The 13,693-nt window shown below is 45.9% G+C and overlaps 1 protein-coding gene across 6 annotated transcripts; it reads right to left on the bottom strand.

Annotated features, from left to right (window-relative positions):
- Positions 1–120: 120 nt before the first annotated feature.
- Positions 121–13,081, bottom strand: amdhd2 (amidohydrolase domain containing 2). Of its 6 annotated transcripts, none has more exons than XM_088612704.1 (14): positions 12,937–13,081; positions 11,565–11,645; positions 11,071–11,138; positions 10,765–10,871; positions 9,631–9,767; positions 8,818–8,957; positions 8,316–8,370; positions 7,365–7,577; positions 6,063–6,151; positions 5,154–5,298; positions 4,718–4,825; positions 3,863–3,931; positions 3,306–3,407; positions 121–2,404 (listed from the first exon to the last, which is right to left on the bottom strand). In XM_088612704.1, the coding sequence occupies exons 4-14, from the start codon at positions 10,845–10,847 to the stop codon at positions 2,331–2,333; spliced, it is 1,215 nt and encodes a 404-aa protein (XP_088468830.1). In that variant the 5' UTR covers positions 10,848–10,871; positions 11,071–11,138; positions 11,565–11,645; positions 12,937–13,081; the 3' UTR covers positions 121–2,330. The 6 variants fall into 6 exon arrangements, with proteins under 6 accessions (XP_088468830.1, XP_088468829.1, XP_088468832.1 ...); XM_088612703.1 differs by having other exon boundaries at positions 11,071–11,185; XM_088612706.1 differs by having other exon boundaries at positions 12,818–12,955.
- Positions 13,082–13,693: the final 612 nt, after the last annotated feature.

The raw sequence follows: 13,693 nt of genomic DNA on the forward strand, positions 1-13,693 counted from the left end.
TCTATAAAGAGTTCAATAAGTTTGATTGCTCAGGTAAAACAAAAAACCATCATTGCACATTTACATTGATAATATAACCAGACCCTGAATTATAACACAGCACACATGACATTGCGAAGATCAAATTTCCATTATTTTTTCATTTATTTAAAAAAAAACCCTTGTGCTTTTTGTCTGAATCGTCCAGGCCCTTTTAACCTTGGCTTCAAGACTAACAGCATTTTATAGTCCTTTGATTTTCCTTTTATTGAATGGATTCTATTGCAGTATCCCACTCAGACACAGGTCATGTGGTTTCACTGTTTAAAAAGAGTCATCACCAGGAACAAGAGAAACAGATGATCTGACTGTACAGCTTTATATTAAGAGTCTTTAGTTCTTGTATGAAGTGAACTGGAACAGAAAACAGATGTACATTTTTTCCCATGATGCACATTTCTCTCTGGCTTTGTCTAATATGGTTATCATGATAATATTTTGCAGACTGCAGTAGTATATCTGAGAGCGGGGAAGGATATCTGTGTTGCACAGATTTAAGATTTTAATGCCTCTGGATCTCAAAGCATTGTGTTACGCTAAAACGCTTCCCTAAACGCAATCGAAAGCGAGCAATTTTCACACTTGAGGTACGTGAAACAGGCAACACAAATAAAAAGACACCTTCTTTCTCCTCGAGAACAGAAAATATCACAATGGCTTATGTTTTTTAAATGACCATATAACATACAATTTATACATTGTAGTTGAAATGTCCCTTTATACTATAATATGGAATGTCACAGCTCCGAGTATGACATTTAATTTAATACTATGCTGGAGTAATGCACCCATCCACTGTCTTACAGCTAAAGCCTTTGAAGTCTTTTTTTTCCCATTCGCTGAAGACGACAGACTTTCTAGTTTGGAACAAATGATCTTTTTCTTGGGTTTTTCTCCTTCTCCTTTAAGTCTGTACAATTTAAGCACTATCGTAAGGACCACGTAACTAGTCCGAAGGATAAAAAACGGACTTGCTTTATGCATAGGAATTGCCATTTCATTAATATTTCTACATCATGAACAAATGCCAGTTTTCTGGATGAATATATGTTTAATTTACATAGCGGTGCTTCTCAAGTGGTTCCCTTCCTATATGTAAAGTGCTTTGGAATTCTTTGGAAAGCAAAGTCTTATCTTTATAAATCGAGGACAGTGCTTTCTTAACTCTGGTCATCTGAAGACCATACTGCCAATTAGTGGTCGCTTTGCATATGTGAAGTCAACAGCAGGTTCATTTGTGATGCTGAACTCAAGGCACTCCTTTTTAATGCTACTAATCCTAGTACATAAAATGATGGCACTGTAATATTACAAAATAGATCACAAAACAGGACCTGTGCTTTCTTCTTTACTGCCAGTGGTGTACAGGTACATTAAAGACTCTCAGCCAGCGGTTTTGTTTTGAGCAGACTGAACTGACAAGAGTTGCCAGATGTTTGCCCTGCGTCACAGGGTGAAGACATGGTGTGTGGAAGAAGTGTGTTCCTGCTGGGCTCGTTTTGTCTGCTTGGCAAGGGGACGGGACTGAACGGTTCTTATTCTGCCCTTTGCTAACCAACAGTGAAGGAAGTGTCTCGTGACTCGGTTATAGGATTGGAGTGGGAGGAGGGATCTACTCCCCAGATTTGAGCCTGGCACACAGCCCAGACCCTGGACTAGAAGAGAACCCTGTGGTAGGTCAGTGGTTGCCAGGAAAGAACGTATCCAAGAGCCATATCAAGCGGTCTCTTGTCCCACTTAATGAAGTATCCACGACATGACATTTTCAGGATCAGCTCAAGGCACATGGTTAACATGTGCAGCTATCCACAGACTGCGTTTGGCCATAATTTTTTAATTTTTTCACCCTAGTGTGGTGTATTCGTCGATTTCACCCCCTTACATTAATTTGTCCTTATCGCTAGGTTGTACTCTCTATAAGAAGCCCTCTCAAAATACAAACCCTCTCAAACGTCTGATTCTTTTCACACACTACACCTTCGTTAAACTTTAAAGTGATCATTCCTATATGGCTCATTTGGTTCGTGTTTAAAAAACTGTACAGTAGGTTTACAATGGGCCTCCTCCATCCTTTTTCAATATTAACCAATGTCTTCTCGGATGGGTGCTGTCCAGACTCATCACTGCTCAGCAGAATCACAAGTCCCACAGAATGATAATTAAATCCACATCACGGGCCACCCCTTGTGGTGGAGTCCCGGCACTCTGCTCTCTAGAAGAAGAGTGCCCCCCTAGTGCCAGCGCTGATCTCCAACGAATCAGTGCAGCTCCATTCTGGGGGCAGGGAGTGGTTATTTCTCCCAGACCTGCTCCCCTGCGATGTACGTAGCTTTGACGTCTAGGCTGTCGTCCAGCAGGACAAAATCTGCCACGGGGTGAGAGATAGAAAAGTTAGAGCTTTCATTTTTCACCAGCCTGCAACAACCCAGATGTTTATCTTTCATCTTTAATTCAGCTTTCATCCCAGATACTGAATTATTGGTTAAAGCCCTGCTTTCTTCTCCTATGGCAAGCTATTTATCCCTCATCCCTTATTTTTAATTTTCATTCTAAAATATCCCCCCCCACGCACAATGGCTATTCATTCTTTGCTATAAATAAATTATGAAATTATATATAGTGTAAACTAAAAAAATAACCTAAGATGAAGCAAAAACGGACCTTTCTTGAATCAATCTTCACATTTACATATACAAACGCAAAACAAAACACAAACTGGGCAGCAGGGCAGTGTGCGCCACACACTGCCGCCTCACAGCTCTTGTGTCCTCCGTTTGATGCCCGGCTGGGTGACCTTCTGAGTGGAGTTCGTATGTTCCGCCCGCTGCTTTCGTGTGAGTGTGTGAGCCAGGCAATGAACAGGTGTAGCCCCTGGTCCTTTCTGCTGTGCCCTTTACCAGTGCAAAGCCGTTTGAAGACAATCGCTGGACTGAATACATATGATCATTGTCCTCACTTTGGCTCAGAACTTCCTTTGTCTCTTAAACTCACATCTTTATCTTGATTTTAACCAGAAGCCCCAACAAGAAACAATGCAAGAGAGTTGAATACGTTTCCCCCTGCCTCCCTCCCCCCCACTGGCCTCTCCAGACCTCACTACAATCAGTCGGACCTACGCCAGTCTTTCACTGATCCCATCTGCAGCCTGGCTTCAGATCTCCACGGTACTTCAGCTCAGAAAGTCTGATAGGTTATACACCTTCTTCACCACTTATACAGCTGCGTACTGCATCAGCAGTAAGGAGCAGAGTATCCTACCCGCTCACCTGCATCTGCACCGTAGTCCAGTGTGCCCTTCTGCTGGCTGATGCCCAGCAGCTGGGCTGGGTGGAGGGACGCTGCTTCCAGTGCCGCCTCTACAGTGCAGCCTGGAGAGGATGGAGAAGGCAGGCTGGTTACAGGGAGACACAGCTGGGCAGAAGCCCAAGTGTGTACCATGTCTGAAGGCAGAACGGAGGAGAAGGCCAATACTGGACAGAACTTACAAGTGGCTCCCAGGTTATTATATACTGCTGTGCAAATGTCCTGGGACATTCTGCACTGTCCTGCTCAATGGTTTTTCCTCCTTTGGGCAGAAACAGTTCTGCGACAGCCCTCTGCTGAAATGGAAGCGGTTTTGTCTCACCCCAGCAGTTAAGCCTGCGTTTTGCCTTTTTCGATTCTGTATTCGATCGGGCTGCAATTTGTTTCAAACACCTGTAGAGCCCGCTCCACTTCCAACAGGTCCCTGCTGCTTGCCCAACAGGCTACCCTGTGGGGGTGACCCAGTATTTTGGCCAGCGGGTGTACAAGAGACAGAGGCAAACGGAGAATAGGCTCTCACCACTGGCCTGCAGGAAATGCCTGACACACATGTCCATAGTGGCAATGCTGCCACTCAGGGTCTTGGTTCCTGAGGGAGACAAGCGGAGAAGAATGTCAGAGAGCTGTCAGCAGGGGGCGACACCCCAGACTCTGGGAAGCTTTGTGTTCACATAACATTTAAACGTAACACAGCAAAACCCCAAATCAACCTAGAATTTTATCTGCAGAGGACCCCAAAACTACCATCAGATTTTTTTTGGGAGACAATTTAGACAATTTAGACTTCAGAAAATACATTTCACTTGTTCGGTATGTTGGTTACCCATTATTTCGATTTGGCAGTGATGAATATTTTCTTAAATTCCCTTAGCACCAAAAACAAAAAACAGTCTGTAGAGAGATAGCAACAGGCTGGCTTTCAAGTTTTTTTTGCTGTGAAGGAAACCACACGGTCCCGATTTCCTTACAGCAGTTCCAAAAGCTTAAAGTTTAAACGCACACACCTTCCAAGCGAGCCTGAAGTTAGGGCAAAGGATAACTTTGGGGCGTTGCATCCAGGAAATTACGTTTCGGAACTTTGATACGCAGAAATAAATGGGAGATATTCTGGCAAAATAATTTGCTTTGAGCAAAAAAGATCTTTGAAAGACACCCCGAGTTGTGGCAGTCAGGAACAAGCTACCGAGCCATGTTGCTGAAGCGGATACCCTGGCTTCTTTGAAGAAGAGACTGGATGATATCCTTGGTCCAATTAGCTGCCAACTACTACATGGGTTAGATGGGCAGGATGACCTCCTCTCATGTGTAACTGCTCTGATGTAAATAGCACAACGTACGGACCAATCAGTAAAGAAACAAACAAGGAGATCCAGACCTGCAACGTAGGCGTTGAGCCCCTCAATCTCGATGACCTGCTGCCCCAGAGTGTGACGCCCGGGGGGCAGCCCCATAGCAGTGATGGCATCAGTCACCAGCACCAGGCCTGAGGGGAAACAGCAGCACAGGTCAATGACGCCCGCTCACGGATCTCCAGCAGGGCAAGGAACTCCTTTGCCAAGAGAGCGCTCTTTTTCACCTTTGATCTCTCGTCGGGCGAGCTCTTCTCATTCATCAAAGACTGTACCGCATCTGAATTACACAAACGGGGCGGACGTCTTCTCTTCTCTCGCTCGTGGGAGAACTAAAACCGACTGCACCGAAGGGCTGCTTCGGTGTCGGTTCAGAAACGTCACGCTGACTTCGGTCACCTTCGTTCTAAGCCCCCTCCCGGGAAACGCGACCGTTACGCGCGGAGGGCGACGGGAGCTTACCTGCTGGGTGGGCGCGGTGGGCGATGCGCAAGGCAGCGGGGTTCGTATGGATGCCATCTGCGATCATGCCATAGAAGACAGTGCGCCCGGTAGGCACACGATCGCTAGTCAGGAGGCCTACGATGCCCGGGTCCCTGTGATGGAACTGAACAGACGACACACTGCCTGTCATTACATGAGCTGGCCACAGTATGGCACTGTACGCACAATATAAAAAAGTTTCCCGCAGCTTATTGTTCATTTCTCTAGGTCTTTTATCCTAACATCCACACCATTACATCTATAGGATTTACACAGATATTACACCGAAACTAACTGAGTGAAGTATCTTGCTTAAGGGAGCAACAACGGTGCCCTACCTGGGATTCGAACCCGCAACCTCCCAGCTGTGAGCCCAGAGCCCAGACCACTGCTGCAGCACTAGCTACCACATCAACACCTTTTCTGTGGTTTTCCAGATCTTACTTTGCACCACAAATGAAATTCCATTACACTTGGGCTTCAGTTTGACCAATGGGTTCAATTTAGAACAGACAGAGGAAGCAGGCTCTGAGGCTTTAAATTGGCTGGGAGCAGGGGTGGTCAAACGGTCATTTCTTACTTCACATCGTACGTGTCCAGTGCTTATTGTGCTGTTGCTTTAGGACTCAAGGTCAACCTACTATTATTGTAAAAAAAAAAAAAAAGCAGCTGAACCCCTGAGCTGAACAAGCTTGGCGGAAAGTATTTTTACTGTACGTTTGCCGTCTGGTTTCCAATGCGTTACCATTGCTTGGTGGGTACAGCAGCCGGCCTTGAGAAAAAAAAACGCTTTCAGGAACTGCTGCTGGACTCCGATTTGAGACGGAGGAGAGGGGCGAGTAACGATCCAGAGCCGAGGAATAGCCGGAGGGAGGGTGAGGGACTCACGGGCAGCATGGCGTTGAAGAGGTGAGTGATGAAGGTCGCGCCCTCTCGCACTGCCTCCTCCGCCTGGGACAGATTGGCAACGGAGTGTCCTGGGACGCAAGGGAGAACCACGGGAATTCAGACGCTGCACAATAGCTTCAGGAGCGTTTTCGGTTTTTGGTAAAAAAAAAAAATGGATTCAACCAGGAGATCTGCAACCCTGTCTTGGAGAGCTGCAGGACCAACTCCCGAGTGATCTCACTGGACCAATTATGTGGTTAACGAGTTAGAGTGCTTTCTAGGCTTCCCCTCATTGATCACTTAATGCTCTTAATACACCCCTGCAGGGCTCTCTCCCACCAGGGCCAGGCTGGTAGGCCGCCTGTCCCCTCCAAAGCCTCCGACGTCAGGCTGCTGTAAGGAGACCCCCCAGTTTCTTATACTTTGCTGCTCGGTACTGTTTTCTAAATGCAGAGAGCCACATTGGCCTTTCAGGAAGTATGGTACATGGAAGGGGAGTTTGAAGTATATTTTGTTATTCACGAAAGTTCAAGTTATCAGTGTGCAAAGGGTGAGAAATTTGCCTCGTGGTGGATACTTGGAGGGGGGGACCATAAGACATTCAAAGGTATGATATAATATGAAGCAAACTAAAATAATGAAGTAAAATAAATAGATCAAATTATGCAGGGTTAACTTTAAACCCTTCTTTCTTATTACTCAGCAGATTTGATTCCTCTGGCAGGTGCCGAAAAGACTGATGTGAAGTTATTCAGGGGCAGCTCGGCAGGACACAGTAATAACGATGCACCAGCATGTGGTTGTGCAGAACACAGTAGTAATGATGCACAAGCACGCAGTTGTGCAGTACACAGTAGTAAAGAAGCACCAGCACGCGGTTGGGCAGGACACAGTAATAACGATGCACCAGCATGCTGTTGGGCAGGACACAGTAGTAACGATGCACAAGCACGCAGTTGTGCAGTACACAGTAGTAACGATGCACCAGCATGTTGCTGGGCAGGACACAGTAATAACAAAGCACCAGATGCGATTGGGCAGGACACAGTAGTAATGATGCACCAGCATGTTGCTGGGCAGGACACAGTAATAACAAAGCACCAGATGCGGTTGGGCAGGACACAGTAGTAATGATGCACCAGCACGCAGTTGTGCAGTACACAGTAGTAACGATGCACCAGCATGCGGTTGGGCAGGACACAGTAGTAACGATGCACCAGCATGCAGTTATGCAGTACGCAGTAAAAATGATGCAGCAGCATGTGGGCTTATATCACCAGTACTGGGCTTATATCTTCCTACCTAGAGAGACCGTGATCCCCCTCTGCACCAGCTCCTGGATCACTCCCAGGCTGTGAGGTAGCTCCGGGGCCAATGTCACGATGCTAACGTCATCCAGATAGCCATACGTGTCCAGCAGGTCCCGGGCGGCCCCTGCCTGGAAAGTACGCAGATACTGCTCCGGATGCGCCCCCTTCTTCTCTCTGCTGATAAAGGGACCCTCCAGGTGTACCCCTGTAGGAGCAGCAGGGAGCCCCATCAGCCTCACCGCAGCCTGTGCCACAGTTGTGTTAATCCGCAACTAGTGAATCTAAAACAGCTTGGGTAAGACCACAGATCTGTCGATATTGCATCCAGGTGTGGATACGAGATCACAAAAAAAGACATTTCTGCCCGGGGAAAAAACTCAAAAGAATAAAGTCCAGATTAATTCCTTCTTTTAAAAGAACGCCAAACACTATACAACACTTTCACCCTCGTTCTTTGGATTTTCAACAATATCTAGCCATGCCTGAATTTTAGCAAGACATTGGCAGCGAAAACTCGGGAGTGGAAAATGATTTTTCTTTATTATCATTTTGCTCCACATTGAGCTAAAACCGCAATCATCTTTTGAGGTGGTGTAATTTTTGATTACTCTAATGAAATCTAAGTCATGTCCAACAGGTACTGAGGGTTACTGTTCATGTACAGTAGTAAACCGCAACACTAGCGGTCATGACAGGCTGCTCTCTGACCTCAAAGTTTCGACACCGGTGTCTGCGGTGCTATGCTCTCCCACATTATATATTATGGAAAGAGCGATGGTGCCTTTCAAAATCAATCTGGGGAACGAATTCAAACTCCAACAGCTGGTGGTCACAGTCAAGTCTGTTACCATAACGCAGATCTATACATTTGGGAGAAATAGCTCAGAACAAGGGTGGAGATACCCTTTTTTTTTTTACCAGATGACCAAGATCGGCCCCTTACCCAGAACCCCGGCGCCTTGCTCGCTGCCGTTGTGAACCTTGACCTCCGGGAGCACCTGGCAAAGGGGAAACGCAAAAGGTTAAAGGTCGGAAGCAGGAAATGGGGAAACTGGCTCCCTGCGAATATTTCAATGACAAAACATTTCCATCCGGCCTTCAAAAATGACAGATTTGTTCAAGAGAATTAATGAAGTGGATTCACATCTCTATTTAATTCCCCAAGACAATAAATGGATAACGCATTTATTAAAATCGCACTTCATCCACTAAAAGGAGCTGGCCGATTTCCTGAAGACATCTCAGCACCCCCGAGATGGTACCCAAGGAAAGTGCCAACTCACAAAACGTAGGAAACACTGTTTGTATCTTAAATGTGAAACACTGAAAGTGACAGACATGTGCGCCTACAGTAATTACAGCCTATCTGCTCGAGAATGCAGAGAGTCTGACTTGTCTGGGACAGCGAGAACAGTGTCGAAGGCCGGTGGCTGGGGTCTCGTCACCTTGTGGTAGATGTCAGGTGGCGAGGTCACCAGCGTGGGGCAGAACGAGGTTACGCCGTGAGCCAAGACTTTTTTCGCCACCAGATCTATCCCGCCTTTGACGTCGTTGGTGGCCTGGGAGAAATCGATCCCGTAGCCTCCTGGAGATGAAAACAGCGGGAGAAAGGGGTGGTCGCGCCATGCCTTTCACAGTGAGTTGTACTAGCCAAGCAAAGCTGGGCCCTGAGCGGACAGACGTGGAGCTAGTGGACCAGTAGGTGGCGCTCTGCCCTCAAGAGCAGAAACCCAAACTGGTCCTGTGTGGGGCGACTGTAACATTAGAATGAGCTACTAAACTAAAGTCCTCACTACTCATGAGTCCTGACTGCCACCATGTGTCACCCAGGCGGGGCTGCATTTCAGTGGTAGGTGAGGTGTGTCCCCTCCTGTACAGTGCATTAAGCACTCTGAGAGCCTTCGGAATGAACTTCTCCATATAAATGCAAAAAATGATGTGGTTGATGTGTTTTACATGGAATGCAAGACACAGAACTCCAGGTGGATCAGCTCTTCGGGCATATGAGAAGGTTACAATGTTAAAACGTTATTTAACTGAGCCACCCCAAAGTACAATACACAATATTTCATCACTGCAGTCCTTAAAATGAGGGCCTGATGGGTTTGCAATCAGGGTAAATAAAGGTATCACAGAATGTAGAGCTAGGATTCCTCTGCCGGCCGGGGGATATGAACCGTCAACCTTCCAGCCACAGGCGCAGATCCTTACTCACGGGGCCACCCCTCCGCCATTTCCCGAGCAAGGTTCAGCCTCACCGTTTATCTGAACATCGATGAAACCGGGAGCAATGATGCTGTCGTGGCAGTCCACCTGCGCGTCCGCAGAGCCCTCCTCATCGAAGAACAGCTTCTCCGGGTTCAGGATCTTGCCCTCCCGGACCCACAGGTCCTCCCTGTCGCAGGACAGAAGAGCCACAGAGCTCAGCATTGAGCATTTTCGAAAAGCAACGGCGTTCGACAAACCAGGGACAATTGGGGGATGGGAGCGTTGCACCGATTTTGGAATTTTGTTGCTGACCAGCAGGTCTGTCAAAAAGCACGTGTTCGAAAAATCACTTTCCACATGCTAAACCCTCTCACTTCTTAACATTTAAAAGCTGACATTATGATAACTGGAGCCAAACTTTGGTGAGAACTGTAATCCCAACCTCCTGCCGGCACAAAAATATATTTTGGACACAAATTCAGCTGCAGGTTGCAACACAAAAAGAAATCTGGTGAAAACTCATCACGTGGATTTAAAATACCTTACAGCTGGTATTTAAAAGGTTCTGACTGATTTTAAAGTAATTAGGGACCATTTTCAACTCAGTGAATTAAAGGGTCTAGGATTAGGGTTAAGGTTAACTAGGATTAGGGTTAAGGTTTCCACAAGGCAAAGACAATGTGGATGCCTTTGCTGTGCTTCTAGCCAAACCTTGATCTGTTTCTGAGACCACCAACCCTGCTAAAAGCCTGCTGTGGCTGGCACTGCTGAGTTATCACTAGGTCCCTGCTTTATTTCTGACACTGTAGAAATGAAGGATCTTGTAAAATTCGTAGGCTGCGACCACAATTTCTAGAAGTGCACCAAGACCCTGTTGCAAAACCCCAAACGTCTGCATGTCAGCTCAGAAGTTGACTTTCACTCCACTGCACTGCCAGTGGAAGGGATTTAGAGCATAGCTCTAGTGTTTTTTTCCCCACTTGCCTCCATAGCTGCAGTGAGGTACTGTAAATCTAATCCACTATCAGTATATCCAAGCATTAATTTGTGCTGGATCGAATTATCACTCCAAACCAGTACCTTTCTGTATAATACCCAGTGAGAATATCACCCATTAGTGTAAATTAGCTGCTGCGATATGGCTGCTTGGTTCCAGGATCGAGCTGGACTGTGGCCTCACTCACCTCTGCAGCTGGTGGTCCTTCAGGATCCTGCAGTTAACGAACTGTGTGATGGGAGCGTCCGACACAGACTTATTAGAAGGCATCACTCCCAGAAACCCTTCTCACGCCTGCCGGGAGGAAGACACACAGCTCAGAGCTACAGCAGCAGCGACAACTGGTGCAAGAAAAAGTCAACCAGCGTACTTCACATTTGACCCAAAGAAGGCTCCACATCCAAAACATTGTGTTTCTTTTCTTCTCTTGTCAGCATGGAATGAGCCTTAACTTGTTCCTTTGCAGCCTACGCATGCTAACGCAGCTACCCACCTGAAGTACTTCACATTCGTTTGGGGGCTGCTATATTTCAGAGTTCAACTCCTTGCCTCCTTTGCTTTCTGCAAAAACACAACACCTGTGATCTCAGAAGAGCATAGGCCGACACCTGTGGTGTTGAGGAGAAACAGGCTAGTTTTCCCATTTGCTCAAGGACAGCTACAGCCTGGGTCCCTTTATTGACCTGGTTAACCAATCCACTCCTCCGCAACATAAGTATCCCATACAGATAACATGCAGAAAAGTGGATCACCACCAACAGATACACCCATCTGCAGGCTTTGGTTATGAAATACCCACATGACTCAGACATGTAGAGTTTTTCAGGCCTCATGATATCTATGGATTTTGAAACCAAAGTCACTGACAGTCTGGGCAAATTCTCAAGTCTGATACCTCATTCCGCACACTGAACCTAGAACATTCGACTGCCCTCCAGCTATCTCATTTCCCTGATGATCCTACAACAGAAGGGAACGAAGCCCTACCTTCTAACACAGAGGCTGTGACATACGGGACAGCAGGGCAGGAAAGGGCAACAAACTGGATTCGCAGCCGAGTCAGAAGACCTGCAAGCAGTCAAAAGAAGAGAAAAAAAAACTTAACACACACAACTGTGAAAGTAAAAAAAAAAAACCTTTGGGTTTTAAGGCTCTCAGAACCTCTACTGTGTGTCACACCTGCCACCAATTCCTTGCAATTTTGTAACCTGACAATTTATCGCTGGTCAAAGAAAGATGAAAACAGTGTTCAGGGATTTTAATTACGCACATAAATACCACTGGGCTCTCCGGCTGTCTCCACAATACTCCAATGGATCCTACTGACCAGGTTACACATTGGGTGTCTACCGATCACTAACAACGATAGGAGCAAAACCTTCACTGGACTGATAATGACACCTGTGATACAGCACTGAAGTGGACTTCACCCATTCTAAATAAAACCTGGGCTCGCACAAATGCCATGTGGCGTATCTGACATCATGTAACAGTCAGTGAGATGTGGCACATTTCATCACTGGTATAAACCAGGCCGCATACAACAGAATAGTTCTAAGATCAAAAAAGCACTTATGTTGATAGTGGTTAATTGGTTCTGCTGCTTTCTCTCTCCCTGATCGAAAGGCATTATTTACTATTGTAAGGCAGACCTTGAACTGCTTTTCAGACCATAAACCCTCTGTAATTGAGGTCTGCATGATAAGTCATGTTGTTAGCCTTACTGTTGCACTGGAGTTTGGAACATTTCAAGCACACAGCTCTACATCGTCAGTGCGTCGATAGAAAAATAAAACCTTTAAAAATATTTACATTTTGAATTCCTACAAAATACGTTGATACAGTATACACAATGCATCTAGAACATAACGAGGCTGAAAAGTATTCAAAAAAACAAATACGCATGAATGAAAACACATCACAAATGCGTTATTCAGTGAATATCACTATTTAAAAGGCGGGGTAAATTATTCCCGGTGTGACTGTTACAGCCCCAAGCAACTATTGGTCCAGGCCGCTGTTCCAAACCCCTGATCACCTATGACAAAGGTTAGGTTTCACTCAGCACAGGAAAAGACAAACCAAAATGTCTAGGATTGACTACCGGGAGCTTTCCTCTGACTCCGCAAGAAGAAAAGAACTTCATACGCACAGGAATTGTTATATGTACTCTTGTTTGTATTGTAATGTTTGTTCTTTTGTTAAGCATAAATAAATAAAAAAATTAAAAAAATACACACAGGAAACCGACACAAGCAGAGAGTGTAACTGACGAATAAAGGCCTGCCCGGCGTCCTTTCAAAAAACCCGTCTATACAACCGATCGATTAAAGAAGAGATACAGAGGCACGTCTGTCACCTGTCCGTGCACCGTCTCTCGTCACCTCCGAGCTCAGCACATAGGTGCCCCGCAGTCGCCTATCCGGAGCCCGAGTCATGTGAGGAAAGTTTTTCGGTCAGCTGAGCCGCACGGCACTTCCCGGAGGAGCCACTGTGAACCAATGGCAGCGCGGCTGTGGTGTCTGCACAGCCGTCCGCCTCCGAGACACGCAAGGGGGCAGGCGAAATCATCCTTTGGATTTGCAGGACTTGTAATAGCCGATAAATCGGAGGAAGCAGTTAGAAAACGGATGGATGGACAGTCCTCTAGCTGTTTCAAACCCATGGTGGTGAATTCACGTGTGGGTGTGTAAAAACGAAATTGGTATTATTGCAGAAAACTCCATAATAAAACTGTGCCTTTGCCTTTCTTGTAATTACTTAGGCAAAGGATTTTATAATTATTTCTCGTCTTATCGCTGTTAAAGCCTGTGTATCAAAACATAACCTTGTGATGTCTTTTACTACAATGTTAAGGGAGACACCGAAGCTATTGAAGTGTATTTCTTTAAGAAAATACATTTTAGATCACCATATAGATCGTTTTTCTTAAACCCAATCACTAAATGAAGTGCATTGCAATTCTTAAAACATATTTTTCACCGAGGAAAGAAACCATACATTTCACTCGCTAAATGCTCGTCCCCAGTGGTCTCTTAAGGATATGTTTTCAACAATGAACACCGGCTTTAGCTAAAGACGCGTAAAAAAAGCGAATATTTTCAGTGTAAAAATAC

The sequence above is a fragment of the Lepisosteus platostomus genome, chromosome 19, assembly GCF_059453375.1.
Source record: "Lepisosteus platostomus isolate fLepPlt1 chromosome 19, fLepPlt1.hap1, whole genome shotgun sequence".
Lineage (NCBI taxonomy): Eukaryota > Metazoa > Chordata > Actinopteri > Semionotiformes > Lepisosteidae > Lepisosteus > Lepisosteus platostomus.